Here is a 22,789-nt window from a genome sequence, read left to right as displayed (position 1 = left end):
ACGTAGCTAGGATTCTGAGAAATAATAATGCCAGGTTATAAAAGTACTTGGTTCAGACTAGTTTTTTTCACATAAAATTATAGACAGTGGTTCTCTGCTTGGCCTATCTGATTAGCCCTGATCCCCCTTCCTTTATTTATTTATTTATTTATTTATTTATTTATTTATTTATTTATTGTGGTACTGGGGATTGAACCCAGGAGCATTTGATCTTTGAGCTATACCCTCAGCCCTTTAATTTTTTTTTTTAATTTTGAAAAGGGTTTTATGAGATAGCTGAGAGTCTCACTAAGTTGTGGAGACTGTTTCCCAACCCGTGATCCTGCTCAGGTCTCAGCCTCCCAAGTATTGGGGTTACAGGAGTGCATCACCATGCCTGGCCTTCCTTTTAATTTATAAAAATCATAACTCTAAAAAATTGGATACATGCAATATCAACTACTAAAATACTACCTTTAAGAAATTTAAAGAAAGATAGCTAAGATACAATTTAGCATTGGGTCTCGTTTATCTTCCATTTTTAAAAATTATTTTACCTTGAATGTATCCTTCATATCTTCAGTAATTTGACTTAAATCTTTTTTTTTTTTTTAATTGAAATGGTACTCATTTCTTACAAACTTCTTGGTGTTTCCTGATGCTGCCAGTTTATCCTTATTCAGGTGGTTTGGACTCATTAGAAGGAAGGCTGAAGCTTTTCCATGAAACCTCGCTTCTTTCCAGGATCTCTCTCCATTACACACACGCACACGCACACGCACACACCAGGAAGAGCTGAGCAGGCACCAAAAAAGTCGTCTTCCTTTCCCCTTTCTATACTTTTTTCTGCTTCTATCTGTACTTTCCCTTCCCTCCCCCCTTCCTCCTTCCCTCATTCATAGCTCAGCTATGGCTTTAGTTCATAAGTATCTCATATTCAGTAGTTTTTTTCTTGAAGGACCAGAATTTTTTGACTAGACTAAAACAGCTAAAATTTTTAACAGGATATTTGAATAGATGTAAATTGTTAAATTGCTGTAATGTTTTTGGTTCTTTGAGGGGCAGTGCTTTTATAGTTTTAAGCATTTTAGCAGTTTCATATCCAATTTATTTTATTTTTATTTATTTATTTTTTGCAGTACTGGGGATGGAACCCAGGGGTATTCTAACCTCCGAGTTATACCTCCAGCCTTTTTTTTTTTTTTTTTGATGGTACTGGGGTTCCTGGAAGCCCTTCTACCTCCGGGCTACACTCCCAGACCTATTTTATATTTATTTTTATTTGGAAACAGGGTCTCCTAAGCCAGCGCGCACGGCTGGCTTTGAACCTGCGCGATCCTCCTGTCTCTGCCTCCCAGGCGCGGGGATTTCAAGCGTGAGCCACCACGCCCAGCTTCCAGCCCTATTTTTTATTCTTATTTTGAAACAGGGTTTCACTGAGTTGCAAAGGTCCTTGCTAAGTAGCTAAGGCTGTCTGCGAACTGCGATCCTCCTGATTCAACCTCCCAAATGCTGGGATTACAAGCGTGCGCCACCACGCCCAGCTCCCAATTTATTTTTATAAAACCATTTTGTATATATATCTTATTTTTTTGGTGGCAGACTTTCTAAAATTACGATATTTCTAGGTTTTCGGTTTTGTTTTTGGTTTAGGTCTTTTACTTCCTATGTGTTGAAGTTACTATTCAAGAGAACAAATATTTATTAAGCTAATGTTGCATTTTTATATTGGTATATGAGTCCAAGTATATAGTTTATAAGAAAATGACTCTTACCTGATGTACTTTACCCAAGTGTTTTAGGGAGACCTGAGCAGCTCTTACCTCACTAGCACACCAGTCAACCTGCCGCACACTGGTCCTGCTGATGTGGGCCCTGGCTCCTGACTGGCTAAGAAGAGATGACAGGCAGTCACACAGACATCTGTGTTCAGCCAAAGTTACCAGAATACGTCTGTTAACTTAAAGTTAATATACCTGTATCAGCCGGGCGTGGTGGCGCACGCTTGTAATCCCAGCATTAGGGAGACTGAGACAGGAGGATTGTGGTTCGAGGACAACCTCAGCTACTTAGTGAGGCCCCCCCAAGTTAGTGAGACCCTGTTTCAAAAATAAAGAATAAAAAAATACCTGCATCATTTTGTATTAACTCAAAATGATTATCTAGAACTATAAATATTGAGTACACTGGCATTGACTGGGGGAACTGTACCAGACTGCATGGTTTTATTTTGAGCACAGACTCTTGTTAGCACCTTTTCATTCCTGAGAAGTAGCTCTCTGCCAACTTAGATTCTTTGGTTCTGATTCATCCCGCCTTGGCCGTGGTCGTAGGTCTGGTTTTCTCTGTATCTCGTCTTCTCCCATGGAATCACCTCTCCCCGCTCCCTCTTCTCTCCCGGCCAGTCTTCCACCCCGTGGAGTGCTCCTATTGCCGCTGCCAGAGCATGATGGGCTTCCGCTACCGCTGCCAGCAGTGCCACAACTACCAGCTCTGCCAGAGCTGCTTCTGGCGCGGCCACGCCAGCGGCCCTCACAGCAACCAGCACCAGGTGAAGGAGCACTCCTCCTGGGTAAGTGCTCTGTCCTGAAGCCCCGTCGCAGGGGAGGCGGTGTCCACACCGGCATCGCCATCACTGTGGGCTCAGGCTCGCGGGGCGGGTGTTTCCTCGCTTGGTTTTAAAAGCAGAATTTAAAAATGTCCAGGAGGTGGAGACATTGTTACCTTTGGAACTGTCCCTTTTACCAGTGAGATGGAACTCCATGATGCTCTCTTGCCAAAGTAGTTTTAAAAAGAACAATATTTGGGTGGAGGTTGATATCTCCTTTCTCTGTGGTGGTTACATATCGAGTAACATACCTATCATCAGCCATTTTTCTTTTCTTCTCTTGATTCTAGAGTTTTTTTTTTTTTTTTTTTTTTGTGTGTGTGTGTGTGTGTGTGTGTGTGTGTGTGTGGCACTGGGGTTCCTGGAAGCCCTTCTACCTCTGGGCTATACTCCCAGGCCTATTTTTTAATATATTTTTAAAATTGGAAACAGGGTCTCTTAAGCCAGCGCGGCTGGCTTCGAACCTGCGCCATCCTCCTGTCTCCGCCTCCCAAGCGCGGGGTTTACAAGCGTGCACCACCATGCCTGGCCTTGATTCTAGAGTTTTAAAAATGCCATATTCTTCTTTCTGAAAGGTTGTTCTATCCTTTGTTTTAAAGCCTTTCCTTTAGATTTTGTTGACCAGTTGGCTGGTTTGCTAAATGGTAGGACATATGGGGTCAGAAGTATAATTCAGGATATAGGTTCTTAAGCAGGGTCAGCCTCCTGGACTTCAAGTATCAAATTGTTTTTTAATATTTTTGCAGGTCTGGGGATGAAACCCAGTGGCATTTGACCTCTGAGCTACATGTACCCCCTGCCCTATTTTTTATTCTTTATTTTGAAACAAGGTTTCACTAAATTGCAGAGGGCCTCACTAAGAAGCCGAGGCTGTCCGCAAACCGCCATCCTTTGGTCTCAGCCCCCCGAATGCTGGGATTACAAGCGTGCGCCACCACGCCTGGCATCAAAAATCTTTAATAGCCATATTTCCCCTCCCCTCCCCCAGTCTTCTTAAAACTCAACCAAGAGAACGCAAACAAGCTTGTATCAGGGATTAAAGATAAAAACCTAACAAAATAAACTTAAGCCTATATACATACTTACCTCTTATTTTCTGCATCCCTGATAAAGTATTAGAGAGATTTTTTGTTTGTTTGTTTGTTTGTTGTTTGTTTTGTGGTACTGGGGATAGAACCCTGGGGCTTTCTACCACTGGGCTACACTCCTGACCTATTTTATATTTTATTTGGAAAAAGGGTCTCACTAAGTAGCTGAGGCTGGCTTCGAACCTGTGTGATCCTCCTGTCTCAGCCTCCTAAGTACTGGGATCACAAGTATGTGCCACCATGCCCAGCGAGAGGTATTTTTATTACATAGGTTTTTTTTGTGTGTGTGGTACTGGGGGTGGAACCCAGGGGCTTTTTTTACCTCCAGGCTATACTCCCAGACCTCTTTTAAACTTTTTTTGGAAACAGGGTCTCACTAAGTAGCTGAGAGCCTCGCTAAGTATCTGAGGCTGGCTTTGAACTGTGCGACTCTCCTGTCTCAGCCTTCCAGAGATTACAAGCGTGTGCCACCACGCCCGGCTTAGCATATAGTTTTGAAGCTAATATTATTAAGGTACTAGTTCTGAAGTGTGATGCATGTGTCCATTGCGTATGGTAGTTGCATACCAACAATATTTACATCTGCGTGTAACTTGTTTTCAGAATCAACAGTGTGTATAAATAGTACCCTACAGTGTGGGGGAATTTTGAGTCTGGGTAAGGACTTTTACATCAAACAAAAAGATGTATAATCCGTTTAATAGTAATTTCTTTGAAGGTTGTCCACTGTGCCTATACTAGTATTTTGAATGGCTGTGTTTATGTGTTGACAATAGACAAATTTAGTGTGTTAAATAGCTTGTATATGAATGTAGATTTGGTATGTATATTTTTAGCACCTGGAAGTTTATTTTGATTTTTAGTAACTATACTATATAACTTAATGTTATTTCAGTCTGCCAACTTAGATTCTTTGGTTCTGATTCATCCCGCCTTGAGGAGCTTGTGTTTGTTGTTTTTTTTTTTTTTTTTTTTTTTGGTGGTACTGGGGATGGAACCCTTCTACCTCCAGGCTACACTCCCAGACCTATTTTATATTTTATTTAGAAACAGGTTCTCTTAAGCCAGTGAGGCTGGCTTTTTGAACCTGCGCGATCCTCCTGTCTCCACCCCCCAAGCGCAGGGATTACAAGCGTGCGCCACCAGGCCCGGAGAGGAGCTTGTGTTCTAGAGAGTGGACGAGGCCACCGGGCTCGCTACTGTCACTGCTTTCCTCCTCTCCCGGCATCCAGGCTGCATTTCTCAGCCGCCTGTATCTGAGTGGGACTGTGTGGATAGTTCTCACCAGTGGACCTGAACAGGGTGGTACGTGTCCTCCCAGAGGAAGATGGTTAATGGCAGGGTGCCTTCTCTACCCTCTGCTACCTTCACTGGAAGAATTCCATTAGGACCTAGAGAAGTAAGGCCATGGAATAAAAGAAAACGGAGTCCTTGAGGGGTGGGTAGGGATATTTACCAACTTATGTGACTGGGATGGAGTTGATTAAAAAAGCTGTGTTAATCCAGAAGCTTTAGATTTTTGTTTTTTGTTTTTTGTTTTTTTGTGGTACTGGGTATGGAACCCGTGGACATTGTACCTCTGAGCTACACCCCCAACCCTATCTTTTAGTCTTTTTATTTTTGAAACAGGGTCTCACTGAGTTGCGAAGGGCCTCGCTAAGTAGCTGAGGCTGTCCGCGAACCACGATCCTCCAGTCTCCATCTCCTGAATGCTGGGATTGAATGTCCACCACCACGCCTGGCCTGAAGCTTTAGTTTTTGATAAAGTAGTTAGTACTAGAAATGGGATTCTGTTAAAACCTTAAAACGTGTGGCTTTGGCTTGGCCCTTAGGTGGCACATTGATGAGGAAATTGAAGTGGAGGGGGACAGACAGAAGCCCATGCTTGGAGGGCAGCCACACACCAGCTGAGCTCGAGGCCAAATGCCGGAGAGCGCAGAGTCCGTAACAGTAAGTGAGGTGTCGCAAGCAAGAGGTGGGTGTAGGAAGGGATTGGCCAGAATGCCGGGAGAGCGTGAAAGGGAATAAGGAGAAGTGCTGGCATTTGGGCTGTGAGAGGAAAGAGCCTAGAGAGAAAGAGACGAGAGCTCTGAAAGGCTTTACGTAATGAAGGCCTAGAACACTAAAGAGAAAGGCAGCCGGCCCTGTGACACAGATCAGATCGAGGGCATGGTTCTCGTTCTTGGTTGCCCCTTGGAGTTGCCGTGCCCTCACCTACGGAGAGTCTGGCTGATTGATCCAAGCGCCTTGGAACTAGGACGTAGACAGGCTTTCAGAGTTGCCCGAGTGATTCTGTGTTGCGGCCAAAGGCGGCGCCTTGTTTCATCTGGCCTCCAGGTGGCTTCTGTTAGTTGAAAGCGAGGGGCGTGGAGGCAGAGAATTAAATCAGGCTTGAGAATTGTGTCCAGGAAAGAACTCTGTGTTTACTGGCACATGGAACTGATGGGAAACAGATAGATCAAAGGTTTATTAAATTTCTGGGGGAATTGTATTGGCACAGAGTCCATGAACTGGGACCGAGCAAACTCTTAACTTTTTGAGCTGTACGGCCACTTAGAAAGACCCAGAACTTGCTCTGGCAGGGTGGGGGGTGCGGTGGGGAGGTTGTACCACCCTGATGGAGGCGTGCAAGAGCCCGCTCGGCCGCAGCTCCAGCCCCACCATCGCGTATTGCGGGGGGCAGGGAAGATGCGGCCACTGGCCCGGTTAGTCATAGGTTGTTGCGTCATGAGGCATCATGTACGCTCCCGGTGAAGACCGCCGCATCCGCAGCTTCTGGGTGCCCTGACCGAGTGGACCGCAGGGGTTTTTGAGCATATGTGGGAGGGGAAGAGTGTGCTATGCGTATAAAACGGAGCAAAACGTCATCAAGACCCTGGTTCGCCATTACAGGGGGAGGTGTGGCGTCTACAGGATTTTGAGTAGAAAAATAACATGATTTGATTTAAATTTTAGGATGATCAATTTGATGACATGTAAAGAATAAACAGTAGAAGGAAGAGAGAAGCAGGGAGATGCTTTAGGAGAGAGAGTGTAGCAAAACAAAACCTAGTAGGACAGAAGCAGTAGAGGTGGTAAAAGGGATTAAATCAGGCTGTTTTAGAAATCAGCACTGCAGGGCAGGTGTGGCTCGTGAGAGAAGAGCCCAGGGAGACTGAGGCCCAAGCACCTGGAAGGATGGCGTTCCCGTGGCTTTGGGCGAGGTGTGGGCTGGACGGAGCAGGCTCAGGTCTCCGGCCCCAGGCCTCCGTTTGGGCCATGTTGCTTCTGAGTTGCCTGTTAGACGTCCATAGGGGGCTGTTGAGTAGGCCGCTGTATGAGCTGAGAAGCCTGAGATAGAGATATAAACTGGAGTCACTGGCATATACTTCAAGCCACAGACATGATAGCAGAGCGAATGGATGACGATAGAAGGACAGGAGCACCCTGTGCCGGAGGGGGCGAGGCCCGGAGAGGGGAGTGTTCTGGAAAACACGAGAAGAAGCAGTCGGTTGTGTCCAAAGCCACTCGGCGTCCACTCAGAGCCGACACTTTGTCCAGCTGCAAAGACCAGCTTCTGTGGACTGGTGGGAGACAGCCTGGTAAAAGTGGCTTCAAGAAGGAACGGGAAGAGTGGAACCCAAACCTGCAAAGAAAAATTTACTTTATAAGAGAAACTTTTATTAAGACAAATACTACTTACTAGGACTTTTATTTACATCTTTCAATGATTCAGATTTGGAGAAATATTTTTCAAGTAATTTTTTTTTTTGGCGGGTCTGGGATGGAACCCAGGGGCATTCAACCTCTGAGCTACTCCCTCTGCCCTGTTCTTTATTTTGAAACAGGGTCTCACTAGGTGCAGAGGGCCTCACTTAGTAGCTGAGGCTGTCTGCGAACCATGATCCTCCTGTCTCAGCTTCCTGAATGCTGGGATTACAAGCATGTGCCACCACGCCCAGCTTCAAGTAAACTATTTTTGATATAGTTATTTTTGTGTTTTTAGACACTGTTAGATTATCTTTAAGATTAGCCTTCATTTTCCTTGGTCTGAACATACTTGCTTTTCTGATTCACCTTCATTAAATTCTTTTCTTTCTTTCTACTCCCCACCTCTTCCCCTCATGCGCTGTCTGTTTCCACTGTGGTAAAATATACATAGCTCAGAGTTTACCCTTTAACCTCTTAAGCGTGCAGTTGGGCGGCAGTGAGCCCATGTGCACGGGCGCAGTGGTCACTGCTGCCCATCCGCGGGGCCTTTTCATCTTCCCAGACTGGACGAGCACTGGGGTCACACAGCCTCCCTTCGTCCCCTGCCGTCCTCTCCTCCACTTAGCCTCACTTTGCCAAGGTACATCTGGCTTCTCTTGATTTAGTTGCTCCGTGCAGAAGTTTTTGTGTCTGTGTTTGTTTACACTAATGTACTTGTGCCTGGCGTGGTAGCTCACGCTTATAGTCCCAGCATTCGGGGGCTGAGACAGGAGGATCCGGGTCGCGCACAGCCTCAGCTACTACTTAGTGAGGCCCTTTGCAACTCAGTGAGACCCTGTTTCAAAATAAAGAACAAAAAATAGGGCCAGGGGTGTAGCTCGGAGGTAGAGTGCCCCTGGGTTTCATCCCCAGTACCAAAAAAAAAAAAAAAAAGTTCTTGTACCACGATACTGTTTTGTTTGTGCAGCGCTGTAGTGGAGGTTCTTATGTAATCCACTGGTGGCCAAGACAAAACTTCACCATTCTGCCCAGCAGATGGCAGGCTCCACCTCCAAACAAGTCACTCCTCCCTTCAAAATCTGCTACAAATGAGGAAGTGCCTTGGATTTAACAGTCTGTGTTAAACAAATATTATTGTTTTGTTTTTAAATAAATGTTAATGAGAAGCTCATATTTGTCCAGGGTAGCTCTTTGGGTATTAGTGATAACAAAATTAATCTATTTACTATAATAAGAGTGAAATTATGTTGTTATATACCGGACTGAATTAAGATTGTCGACTTATTTTTATCAGAAGAAATATTTAGTTTTCATATGACTAGCATCTGTCTCCTTGAACGTCTCAAATTCTGAAATATAATATGTATTCAGTAAAAAAAAAAAAAAAGATGTGACTGTTGGCCATATTTCTGTCCAGTTTCAAATAGTCACACACCACTCCTCCCCTCCCCAGTCCTGATCTTGAGGTTGGCATGGGTACTTCCACAATGTGCACAGCATCAGTGCAAGTGCTTCCTTCATGAACTCTCTCGCCCCCTCCACGCTCACTGGACTTTCTCCCCCATTATCTGCAGCCCCTCTTGTATCCTGTTTACTCCCAGGCTTCCACGGAAGAGGAGAAACATAGGACCCCTCTCTTTCTGTGCCTGGCTAATCTCACTTAGCATAATGTTCTCCCGACCCATCTATTTTCCTGCAAATGACATAATTTTGTTCTTCTTTATTGCTGAGTAGAATTCCATTGTGTGTATAGGAAGATTTTTTTAATTATTAAACAATATTCCCACTTGTAGCAAGCAATAGTACAAAATTTAAAACAAAATCTACAAAGTCCAGTGCCTCGGCCCAGCTCAGCTCTCCTCATAGAAGGCCCTGAGGCCCCACCACTGCTGTGCTGGGCCTGCTCCTGTCACCCTCTGCCTCACGGGCCCCTCTAGAATGGCGGCTCCCTGTAGGCAAGCTGCCCTCACTCTCGATGCCTCCTCCAAGTGGTCCTTTCACTTCATCTAAACCGAACCTTGGCTCTGCTCTGGGAGCTCCACTGCCCAGGCAGCCTTGCAGACATGGCTGTTTCTGAGGACTGGGAGGTGAGGTTAGGGTGGCCGTGTAAGTATCATCTGCACTGGACCCAGCTGAGTGAACGAGGGACCGTGGACACCAGCTGAGAAATTCTGTGTGAACGAGGACTTAGGCTGTTTTGGCATTCGTTGCTGCATAACAAATTACTGCAGAGATAGCAGCTTGAAACATCCTCGTTTGGGTAGCTCAGAAGTGCAGAGATGGCATGGCTGCAGTCTCTGCTCCCGGCCTCACTCAGCAGTCAGCTGAGGCCGTACTTGCTTTGTGGCCTGGGGCCCTTCTTGCCAGCTCACTGGTTTTTGGCACAGTGCGTTTCTTTGCAGCTGTGCTGCTGCTGAGGTCCCGCTTTCCTGCTAGCTGCCAGTCAAGAGTGACTCTCACTCCCAAGGCCGCCGCAGTCTCCTGCCATGTGGCTGACATAGGCAGTTCACAACAGGAACGCGTCCTTTCTACCAAGCCAGCTGGAGTTCGCCTCTCTGATTTCCTCTTTTGCAAACAGCCGGCAAAATGCTCCCTTCCCTCCCCTCCTCCACACTGAGGAGTGAACCTAGGCGTGTTCTACCTCTGAGCTGTACCCGCAACCCTTTTAAAAAAAATTTTTTTAAAATTTTGAAACAGAGCCTTGCTAGGTTGCTAAGGGTCTTTCTAAATTGTTGAGGTTGTCCTCAAACCTGTGATCCTCCCAAGTACTGGGATTACAGGTATGTGCCACCACGCCAGGCTTGAAATGCTGTTTTTAAAGGGCTCAACTGGTGTGGCCAGGACCACCCAGGGCCGTCTTCCTTTTGCCTTGATTACAGCAGCATGATCAAGGGGATGGCTTGCCGTACTCACAAGCTTCACCCACACGCGGAGGGGAAGCTGCTATCCAAGGAGGAGCTCTGCTGAGGGCTAATTTAGCATTCTGCCTACACTAGTCACCCTGGGGTTATTTGGCTTCTTGCTTTCCAGCTTGCCACTTTTAGAACATGATATCACAAATATCTTAAAGTTAAAAAGCAAGCAGGACACTGCTCTGAGCCACTCAGCCACGTCTCCCTCCTTTCCTAATTGCAGTTATCTCCTGACTTTCTGGTCATTCCTCTTCCCTCTGTGGGTCAGGTGGGTTGGTAGCAGATTCACGGTCACCTCGGAGATGATCCCAGTGTCTGTGTAGTTGAACCTTTTAACACAACGGCCCTGCGGTTTCTTGGCATCCTCAATTCTGATGATCTCTACTGAACCTCAAACATTTGCTCCCACAATTATACCCTGGACATTCTCACCATCTCCAACTGCTCTGCTTCCAAAATCACTGATTTTGACATCCCGTCCTCTCTTGACAACCTGTGATCACTCCATCTTTGTGCAGCCACTCTCACTAAAATCACCCTCTAATCTCCTTCCAGTTTCTAACCCATTAACCTCTCGGCTTTCTTTCTCTCTGTCCCTCAGACCTTTCTTTTCACTGCTCTCCTTGTTAGTTTTAAATGTGGCCATTTCTTCTTGTACTGGGAACTCTCTTGTGTAGAGACTTTTCTTATCTGTCAACCAAATTCACAGAAGACCTACTCTGAAGCCTTTATGAAGAAGGCTGTTATAACAGGGTGGGTTAGTACTAACTCGGTCCAGGTGGCCCTCGCCATAGTAACCCTGCTACAATTCTCTGGCCGCCTCACTTTCCCTTTCTGCGCAAGGCCTCCCTTCTTTTAAACAGGATACTCTCGCTGTTCTTCCTCTTTCCGCTGATGGCTTCCTGCTCTACTGCAGAGAAAAAAGCCATTAGACAGGGCCTCCCCCATGCTTTGCTGCCATGTGTAATGGTGTTTAATGCTTAGATGCCATGTTTAATCACTCACTCGTGTATGTTCAGCTGGTTCTTGTTAGGCACCTGCTGTGTGGCAGGCGCTGTTCTAGGTACTGGGGTTACCTAGAACAACCTAGGACAAAGCCTGTGCCTTCATGGCTTATGATGAAAAGAGCCTGGATGGATAAAACATAAAAACCAAAGCTCTACGTAAACAAGCAAAGGAGCTAGCAAATGATGGCAGCGTTTGCTATGACAGACGATGACTGAGCAGATACAGCAGTCAACAAACTACTTTCACTGAATCAGGGCAATAGAAATGTGCACAAGTCTACATAGGTAAGAGATTGAGTTAGTAATAAGGAAAAAAATCTTCCCATAAAGAAAAGGCCAGGCCTAGGTGGTTTTGTTGGTGAAGTCTATTAAACATTTAAAGAATTAATACCAGTTCTTCACAAATTTTCCACAATAGATAAGAGCAGAACATATCCCAACTCCTTCTGTAAGGCCAGTGACACCATGATACCAAAACTATGAAAAAAGAAAACTACAGATTAATATTTCTTATGAGTTTAGGTGCAAAAACCCTCAACAAGATATTAGCAAATCAAATTTATCAGCATATTAAATATTCTGCAACGTAAAGAATTAGAAATTTCCCCAGGAATGCAAAGTTGGTCCAGTAGGCAAAAAACAATATCATGTACTGTGTCCTTCTAATGTCAATAAAGGACAAAAAATGCGGGATAGTTTCAATAAATGTGAAAAGGGTATTTGACAAAGCTCCATATTGTTCACGATTTTAAAAAACAAAATTCAATGAGTTAGGAATAGTAAGGGACTTCTCAGCCAGGCAGAGCCGCATTTCTCTGTAATCCTAGCTCCTCAGGGGACAGAGGCAAGAGGGTTATAAGTTCAGCCCGAAATTTAGACTCTAATCTAAAAAGATTCTTAAATTAATGAATTAGAATTGGTCACAGTGGTCCATGACTCTAGTCCCCGTTCTTGAGAGGCTGCTAGGAGGATCACAGGATCGAGTCCAGCATGTGGTAACTCAGTGAGACCCTCTTTCACAACAAAAGCAAACAAGCAAGTTACTGTAGTTCAGGTAGAACACCTCTGGGTTCAGTGCCCAGTGTCACACACACAACAATTAGTTAACTAAAAGGAGGGAACTTCCTCAGCCTAATAAAGGAAACCCACGATTGAATATCATCCTTAATGGTGAAAGGCTGAAAGCTTCCCCCTGAGGTCGGGGCTAAGACAAGGATGTCTGCTCTCACCACTTTTATTCAGCATTATACTGGAAGACAATGTGTATCCAGAGCCTTTGCCCGCTCTTTCTCCCATGCTTATTTGCTTTTGTTTTATTGTGGTAAAAGATATGTAACAAAATTTGTAAGGACAATTAAGCAAGCAAAGGAAATAAAATACATTCATATTGGAAAGAAAGAACTAAAACTATCTCTGCAGATGATGACATGATATCATATATAAAAATTCTTAAGGTGATACATATTAAAAAAAAAAAACAACCCTGTTAACAGTAATAAACACGTTAGCAAGGTTGCAGGCTATAAGATCAGTGTGCAAAAATTAGTTATTTCTGTATGCTAGCAATGAACAGCCTGAAATGAAACTAAGAAAATAATTTCAAAATAGGAATAAATTTAACCAAAGAAGTGGTAGACTTCACATTAAAAGAATATGAAAGGGGGACTTCCGGGAAGATGGAGACCGAGAAAAGCAGCATTTACGAGCCCTGCTAAAACTCGATCTCTGTTGCCACAAAATCAACGCTTTTCATAGCCAGAAAACTCCATCAGCAGAGAAATAAAAAATGTAAACACAAGGGACAGAGAAAAAAAAGACCAGAAGAACAACCAGAGACCAGAAATCAAGCCCGCAATGCAGCAGCGGGGCTGCGCCAGCACCATCTTCCCTCACAGCACCAGGATCCAGAGAGGAAAGGTAAACAAGGAGCTGAAGTGACCAGCTGTGGATCATTCTGGTATAATTCAGCAGTTCTTGCAAAGAACGTCTAAAACTCCCAGTGGCTAAGCCCATCACGCCTTCCAGGGACTCAGAACAGAGCTCAAAACCAGAAAAGAAATATGCCAGCCTCATAGCCGAGGGCGTGGCAGCGGCACCATATTTCCAGCAGTGCCAGCCTCATGGCCGAGGGCATGGCAGCGGCGCCAAATTGCCAGCAGCAACAGCGAGTTCACCGCACCCTCGACAGCTCCTGATCAACACGCACAATAACCGTGAGTGAAATTGTGGCCCCTAAAGGAGAAACCCCTGTACTGCATGCCCAGGGACTTTGATAATCTCCCTGGGTCTGAGATTTTACAGTCTAACCCAGTGAAGGAGTAGCAGTAGCAGAGATACCACACCCTAGTCGCAGCTTCCCATGAGAAAACGCCAAGCCCGGCACCCCCACGGTCTAGCACAGCTTCAGTTAACTCCCTGGGTCAGAAACTTTGCGATACAACCCAATAAAGGAGTAGTGGTGACTGAGATTACCACAGACTCGATATACAAAGCACCCTAAGTGAAGTCGTAGTGACCCAGGGAAGGCACAAAATTCTGAAATCATGGGAAAGAGGAACAACAATAGAGCACTGAATGCCCACAACCCCATATTATCAGAACCTGATAACACAGAAATTCAGAGATCTTCAGAAGATCAAATCAGGAAAATAACTGTAGAAATAATACAGGACCTTTGAAAAGAATTTAGAGAGAGCCTAAAAGACATAAAGGATGCAATCATTGAGGTAAAGGCCTCAATTCAAAGTATAAACAGATTAGACCACATGGAGAATAGAATCTCGCTCCTAGAAGATGATCACTCAAAAAACTAACGCATAATTTATAACTTAGAAAAAAATCAGACAGCAGGAATCTGACATTGAAGAAATATGGGCCCATTTTAAGAGAGCTAACCTAAGAATAATTGGAATAGAGGAGGGAAAAGAAGGTGAAACCAAAGGGATCAACAATCTCTTCAAAGATATAATAGCAGAAAATTTTCCAAACATAGAGCAAGAGGTCGATACACAGGTCCAGGAAACTTATAGAACTCCCGTTAGAGAGGATCGGAGAAGAGGATCCCCACGCCACATAATTGTCAAAATGACCACTGTGGAAGCCAAGCAGAGAATCTTAAAGGCAACAAAAACAAAGGGCCAAGTGACATTCAGAGGCAAACCAATTAGAATCACTCCAGACTTCCCAAACCAAGTCATGAGAGCCAGAAGGGCTTGGAGGAACATATTCCAAACTCTGAAAGGAAACAACTTCCAGCCAAAAATTTCCTACCCAGCAAAACTTTCTATCAAATTAGATGGGGAAATAAGAAGCTTCCACGACAAACAGAAACTGAAGGAATTTATGTCTTCAAAACCAGCGCTAGAGAAAATACTCAAAGAGATTAACTACAAAGAAGAAATAGGTAATACACACCAGAACCAGAGAGACAAGATTTTCCATCCAGCAGACAACTAAGATTGGTTATCTTTGCAGATTCATTATTTATTTTAGTCTTTTACCTATTTCTAAATTGTATTGTTTGCTTTTATTGTTGCTAATTTTTAGGATTTCTAGTTGGAATATTAATCTACCTTCAGATATAGCATTTGGGAATATTTTATCCCATTCTATCAGTAACTTTTAACTCTGTTTACATTGTCTTTGGATGTTCAATTTTTTTTTTATTTTTTAGGAAGTTTGTTTGTTTACCCTTTTGTTGCCAGTGCCTTTGAAATCATATCCAAGAAATCACTGCCAATTTCAATGTTGTGAGGTTTTATGACCCAGATTTTCTTCTAAAAGTTTATAGTCTTAAGATTTATATTTAGGTCTTTTATCTATTTTGAGTTAATATTTGTATATGGTGTTAGGTAAGGGTCCAATTTTATTCTTTTTCATGTAATTATTATTTTTCAACAATATTTAGTGAAAAGATTATTATTTCTTTCACCAAATGTTCTTGAAAACCTTGTCAAAAATAACTGGACCATACATGGAAGAATTTATTTCTAGGCTTTTTATTTTACTCCACTGGTTTATATATCTGCCTTTATAGCAGTACTACACTGTTTTAATTATTGTAGCTTTATAAGGTTTGAAATCAGAAAATGTACATTTTATAGCTTTGTTCTTTTTGAGATTGTTTTGGGTATTTAGAGTTCATATTTCATGTTAGGATAGATTTTTTTCTGAAAAATTAATAAATAAATGTATGATAGTTTCACCTTAAAAGAAAAAAATATCCACTGGTAAGAAAGAAAACAAAAAGAAATATTGAAATGTTATCTCTAAGTGATCAAAAGCTTGGTATCAGACAAATGAATCTGTTATGTGAGATTATCATTGTTAATTTTGGATAAATTGCTATAATACTAGATGTCAACCACTAAGCCAAGCATGGGAAGGAGGGATGGGGAGTGAGTGAGGTGAGGATTGGGTGGGGGCTAATTGGGCGATGTGTGCATGTATGTCTACAAAAGTGTTTTTATCCCATTATGATGTATGAATACAGTGCACCAATAAAAATATTTTTAAAAAAGAGTATGAAAACTCAAAGACATTGAAGGAGACCTTAGGAAATGGACAGATGTACTGTGATCGTGGGTTAGAAGTCTTAAAGCCATCAGATAATCTACAGTTTGCAGTGTCTATGGAAATCTTATATGCGTCTTTGCGTGGTCCTAACATTTGTAAGGGATTGCCACAACAGTCTAGAAAAACAAGAACTAAGTTGGGAGACTCCCACTTGGAGATTTCAAAACTTATTTCAAAGCAACAGTAACCAAGACAGGGCATTACTGGCACGAAGATACACATATAGGTTTATGGAGTAGAATTCAGAGTCCAAGAATAAACCCTTACATTTACTGTTGATTTCAACAAGGGTGACAAGACCATTCAATAGGAGAAAAGTTGGTCTTCCTAGAACGCGGTGCTGGGACGACTGGATACCACATACAAAAGAATGAGTCTGGAGCCCAACCATATACAGTGTAAAAAAGTTAACCCAGGCACGGTGGCACATACCTATTATCCCAGGGCTTAGGAAGCTGAGATGGGAGGATCACAGGTTCAAGACCAGCCTCAGCAACTTAGCAAGAGAACCCATCCTCAGCACCACAAGCAAACAACCAACCCTCAAGTGTATTACAGAGCCCCAAGTGTTAGAGCTAAGAACTATACAACTCTTAGAAGAAAACAGTAATAAATCCTTATGACCTTGGGTTATACAATGTCTAAAAGTACTAGCAATAAAAAACATAGATATATTAGACTTTATCAAAATTAAAAACTTTTCTGTGTCAAAGGATACCAAAGAAAATAAAAGAGTTAGCTAGGTGTGGTGGTGACATACCTGTATCCACCTACTTGAGAGGCTGAGTCAGGAGGGTCACATGTTGGCGGGCAGCCAGCTGGGGCAACTTAGCAAGGCCCTTGTCTCAAATTAAAGATTATTTTAAAGGCTGGGGATGTGGCTCAGTAATAGAATGCTTCCCTAGCATGAGTAAAGCTCTGGGTTCAATCCCCAGTATATCCCCATACACATGTACAAAAAGATAACTTGCTGAATAGGAAAAAATATTTGCAAATTATATATCTAACCAGGGAATTATATCCCGAATTATAAAGAACTATTAATACATAGCAGAAATAATTACAAATCCCCCAAATAATTCAATATAAAAATGGGCAGAGGACAAGTGGAATGGTGATTATGAGGCTAGATTACAAGAGGCTGGAGGGGGAAAGTGGTTAATAGTTGTTTAATGAGTCTAAAGTTTCAGAGTTGCAAGATGAAAAGTTCCCGAGATCTACTTCACAACAGTGTGAATATATCTAACACTATCTACTGACCTGGGTGCCTAAAAATTATTAGGATGGTAAATTTTATCTTATGTGTTTTTACAATATAAATAAAAAGATAATAAGCTAGGGGCGATGATGGGCAAAGGTTCTGAATACACATTTCTCCAAAGAAGATGTCAGATGTTCAAAAGCACAAACAGGTGTTCGCCACGGTTGGTCATTAGGGAAGTGCAAATCAAAACACAGGAGATGCCATTCCACGTCCACGACAAAGGCTAACGTAAAAAGATGGACAATACCAAGTGTTGGCGAGGATGGAGAAATTAGAGCCCTCCCACTGCTAGTGGCGTGTAAAGTGGAACAGCCACATTGGAAAAAAAGCTTAGCATGCCCTCGTCATGCTGAGCATAGAGCTACCATGTGACCCAGCCGTTCTGATTCTAAATATATACTCTAGAGAATGGAGACTGTGTATCCACACATCAGTAGGAGGGTTTGAGATTTGAGGATTAGTAGAAGATATTAGGAGAGAAGATCCAGAGTATTGCCGGGATGAGCCTGCTTCTTCCACCAAGGGCCTTGCTCTGAAATTTTGGACTTCCTAGCACCATCTCAGGGAATAGACTAGAGGTCTCTTGACAACACCGATCAGCTTAGGATGTTTTAAATACTGATTTTTTTTTCAACCATCTGAACCCAATTCTGCAATGGTATCTGGCAGCACTATTAGTCTTGAATCCATTTACAGCTGCAAAAGTGCTGAGTTTGAAAACAGATCATTTGAAATGGACCCAGCTGTTTGAAGAGATGGATGCTTATCAAAGAAAGGATTGGTGTGTCAATTGGTTTTTTTTTTTTTTCTGCCATAGCCTGATTATTCTTAGAGCAAAGAGATGACAGGGAGGTTTTGCCAGTACAGGGAGTAAGGCTGCAGCCAGGCAGTTCTTCATGAGCAATTTCCCCTCGCTGTCAGCACTCACCCCCAGCCCATTCTTCAGCGTTAGATCTTTTTTGATCCTTACAGGTGGCCGCCAGAGCTGCGCTTCCATATGTGAGGAAAATCCGCGGGTCCTGTGGGACCCTCCCCTGTGCATTGCTGTTCTTTGATTGCTGCCATATACCTAGGGCTTTCTGAGGTCTAGACATACAGATTTGGGGCTCTTTCTCTAGATACATCTAATGAATGTTTATTGAATAGTCATTACATTTTATCCCATGTAATGACAACAGAGTGTCCAATTATAATACATTCGTGTGTTATTTATTCAGGAGGCCTTTTGATCTCTTTCTGTAAACCACACACTCCGCTCTCCATCAGTTCCTCCTGAGCTGTCTTGTCTTGTCCCCAGCACCTTCCCCCTGAACGTTTGCAAGCGGTTCCAGGTTTTAATGTCCCCCGCCCTAACACCGACAGATCTCTGCAGTTCTTTTTTTTTTTTTTTTTTTTTTTTTGGTACTGGGGTTGAACCCAGGGACATTCTACTTCCAAGCTACACCCCCAGCCCTATTTTTATTCTTTATTTGAAAACAGGGTCTCAGCCGGGCGTGGTGGCGCACGCTTGTAATCCCCGCGCTTGGGAGGCAGAGACAGGAGGATCGCGCAGGTTCGAAGCCAGCTGCGCGTGCTGGTTTAGGAGACCCTGTTTCTAAATAAAAATATAAAATAGGTCTGGGAGTGTAGCCCGGATGTAGAAGGGCTTCCAGGAACCCCAGTACCACCCAAAAAAAAAAAAAAGAAAAGAAAACAGGGTCTCACTAGTTGCAGAGGGCCTTACTATGTAGCTGAGGCTGGCCACGACCCTCCTGTCTCAGCCTCCCAAGTACTGGGGTTACAAGCGTGCGCCCCACACCCGGCTTCCTCTGCAGTTCTTCATTCCAGCCCACACTTGTTGTCTGAGCCTCTGCTCACGGGCCTCAGACATTTCCACACAGAAGACTCACCGGCTCTTCTATCAGTGCATAGCTCTAATAATTTTTCAGTGCATTTTCTTGGACTTATAGGTATATCATCACCTCTAGTTAATGAATCCCTCTTTGATAGTTATTCTCCTCTCTGTTTTGACTTCTTTGTGTTGACAAGAATTTTTTTCTATTAATATTTACGGGAAATTTTACAGTTTGTATAAACAAAAAGGTATAAAAATTTAAGACATAGTGAATAACTATATAAACATTAAAAGCTGGCCACTCCTGGACAGCTAGTGAAAGTAAAATTCAAGAAACATAAAGCCTGTGTACATCACTCTCTTCCTTCTACAATCAGAAAAGGTTGTAGATTAACGCTTAGATATCGCTACCTTTAAGGAGCAAAGATCCAGAAGATAGATCACCTTTAGACTTGATAACCAGATACCTGATTCGGAGGTACTATCTCAAAAACAAATCGAAAGTAAGAGGTCAGGTTAACACATTTTAGAGCTGTTATTAAACTATAATTTATGGTGGCATTGACACATTATGAAGACTTGTCCTTTAAGCACTAAGCTATATAGTTTACATTCTTGAATAAAACGGTTGCCGTCACGTGCACGACTTGCCATGCCATGGATCCGCAGAACAGCCCACTGCACGTGCTTTGAGTTTCTTTTAATCTGTGCATTTTATAAGTTTATGATTGAAAGTCTAACTCTGTTTGGAAAGCTTTTAATATCCATTAATTTTTAAAAGCTCTTTTTTAGGGGGAGCTGGAGATTTAATCCAGGGATATTCTACTTCTGAGCTACACTGCCAGCCCTTTTTGTTTTATTTTAAAACATGTTCTCCCTAAGCTGCTGAGGCTGGTTTCAAACCTGTGGTCCTCCTGTCCCAGCCTCCCAAGTACTGAGAGTACGTATGTGCACCACTACACCTGGCTCTAAAAGCTCTTTTAAGTTAGTGGAAACGCGTTTAAGACCGGCGTATCTAGAATACTCCACATTCTTCTGTGTCCACATTTACTTGTAAATCAAAGTTATCTGTACATCTTATCAGGTTCTCTACATACATTCAGGAATATTTCCAAAATCAGCTTCATATTATATAACTTTGTAAAGACCGCAAATAATCCAGCAGGCAGAGAAATAGCCCCTTTCCAGATAACTTCATTATAAATAATTATATTAATTACCTCTGAATAGAGATTGTGAGGGTTCATGGTACTAAAAAATGAACTCTAGAGTTTGAACTTTGATAGTCATTTCATTCTGTGGTGGGACAGAGATTGGGTTTTTTTTTTTCCATAATTACTTTGCAGTATTCCTCCATTTCAAAATAAAGACTCACGAATGCACTGGACACTGCTGTTTCTGGCTGACGGACCTAAGCAGTGGAGCCGGCCTGCGGCTCATTCTGGTGATACCGTCTGCTTTCTCAGACGTGCTGTTCTCCTCCTCCTCCTCCTTATCCTTCATCCAGTAATACTCGTCAGCAGCATGCTGGTATTTCGGGGTGCTGATACCCAAAACAGGTGCAGTCTTCTCTTCAAGAATGTCGCACACTGAAAGGGCGGATGTGGCAGGCCTCAGGTGTACTACCATGAATAGGGGCCGGGCAGGTTTTGTCGGATAACAGTAGGCAGAACCTCTTTCTTCTCTAGGCCGTCGACTCCATCTGTACCGTATTGTTTCGCCCCGAACACAGGGATGGCCCTCCTTGGGCCTGCCTTCTTTTTTCCTATGACTCCCAGTTCTACATTTTCTTTTCCTTCCTTCCTTCCTTCCTTCCTTCCTTTCTTTCTTTTTCTTTTTTTGGTGGTACTGGGGTTCCTGGAAGCCCTTCTACCTCCGGGCTACACTCCCAGACCTATTTTATACTTTTTAAAATTTTTGGAAACAGGGTCTCTTCAGCCAGCCTGGCTGGCTTTGAACCTGCGCAATCCTCCTATCTCCGCCTCCCAAGCTTACAAGCTTACAAGCTTGTGTGCCACCACGCAGTTCTACATTTTCAAGGACTTGTTCCTTACTCATCTGCGGTCCTGCCGAGTCCCCATCAGCCGTGGGAGCTGTGGCCGCCGGCCACTGCTCCTGGCTCCACACAGCCCGCCGGCTCTGGTCCATGGTCACTGCTGCCACGGGCTGCTGGGGAGACCGAGAGAGAAAGGCCAGCCAGCCCCTTCCCTCCTCCGCCTCCCCTGACAGGAACTTGTAAGGCAGTGCTTCCCAACGCTTCCTAAAAAGAGTTTTCCAGACTGCTTGTCACACACACAAAGTACCAGGCCCTTCCCTGGGAAGCTTTTCTTGGTAGGTCTGCGTGGAGGCAGAGGTGTCTGCTTTGTTTTTTTTTTTTTTAAACAAGTGCCCAGGAATTTCTCATAAACAGACAAGTTGGAAAATGGGCCGTGCTGAGCAGTGGCGGCGAGGGCCTCTCCTGCTGACTTTCGGGGGGTCTGCGCCCCGTGGGGCGTCACTTGGCTGCTGGCTGCCCGTCCTGACCTGTGGCGGTGTTCATGGCAGCTCTGGAGACAGCGTGTGCCAGGCGCAGCCACACCGTGGACAGCCAGGCAGGGCGCTTTCTGTCCTGGGCAGGTTGGGTAAACTTTAGCGTACACGGAAGCGCACGGGCGTCCTTCTGGCCCCAGCCTGGTCTTCTCTGGGACGCCGCCTGCCTGAGAGCCCACTTCTGTATCTGGCACACTCTTTTGTTTTGACCAGCTACATCCTGTTTGCTCAAAGCTGAAGTACTGGTCACCTCCGGCCTTGTCCTCTGCTCCGTGCATCTGGAACTGTCTGCTCCGGGTATGCTAGGAGCAGCTTCCCAAACAAAGATGACCGACAGCACACTAAAGTTTTATCTTGCAGGGGAGTGTTTTGAAAGTTTTTACAGTTATGTCTTTGGTCTGCAACTTTTCTTTATACCTTTCACACACAGATAGCACTAAACTGTATGGAATGATTCGTGGTTACCTGACATGCCGTGGTTTCTTATTTTACGTTTTTGGATCTGTTGTTCTAGCCGCCTCTATCGCCTCTGCGCCCAGCTTTGCCGTGCCAACCTCTGTATATTGTTTGAGAGTTGGCTCAGCAATCGCTTCTTTTCCCGATCCCCTGAGCTGAGTGATGTCTTTTCACGGTCCGCCGTCGCACGCTGAATGCCTCTTTCAGAGCATCTCTGTATGATCTATTCATCGGTCTGTATGTTCCATTAGGTCATTAGTCCTTTGTATGTTACAGACCCGTTACCTGCCACACATACTCAGTTTTCAAAGAACTTCTAGGAAAAGTTGGCATTTCTCATTTGTTCCAGTTTAAAATTATTCCTGATCACAAAAATGTTTGCTTTATGTCCACCCTACTTAGAAAAGATGTAAGAGATTAATACTACTCAGTTTTGGCAAAGATGTAGAGAAGAGGGCATTTGAGGATTCTTGATAGGAAGGCAAATTGATACAATCAAAGGAAAAATTTTAAATTATAAAATATATATATATATAACCTTTGACCTAATAATTCTCCATATAAGAATTTTCCCAGAAAAACATTTGTATACAAGTGTATTATGATGTTTGCATGAGGAGATCATATCAGCATTATTTATAATACCTGGGGGGAGGATAGTCTCAAAATATTCATTAGTAGTGAAATGGTTAAATTTATTATGGTACATACACACTATGGAATTCTGTGTAGAAGTCTGTTACCTAAAGTAGCTTTATATGTAGAGATATGCAAAGACATCTATAATATATTGTTTTGCTGTGTGTTTGGTACAGGAGATTGACCTTGGGGTTTTGTGCACACTAGG

General features: G+C 43.6%; 1 protein-coding gene across 1 annotated transcript in view; it reads left to right on the top strand.

Annotated features, from left to right (window-relative positions):
- Positions 1 to 22,789, top strand: part of DTNB (dystrobrevin beta) — a gene marked incomplete at both ends in the record, with an annotated part of 203,282 nt that overhangs the window by 50,815 nt on the left and 129,678 nt on the right. Inside the window, one exon of the mRNA XM_080711332.1 lies at positions 2,385 to 2,551. Within this exon, the coding sequence (XP_080567458.1) occupies positions 2,385 to 2,551 (167 nt within the window). The remainder of the gene's footprint in view (positions 1 to 2,384; positions 2,552 to 22,789) is intronic.

The sequence above is a fragment of the Muscardinus avellanarius genome (genome assembly GCF_963383645.1).
Source record: "Muscardinus avellanarius genome assembly, chromosome: 15".
NCBI lineage: Eukaryota > Metazoa > Chordata > Mammalia > Rodentia > Gliridae > Muscardinus > Muscardinus avellanarius.
Note: the sequence above shows the minus strand (reverse complement) of the source record. Positions and strands in the feature narration are given on the sequence as shown.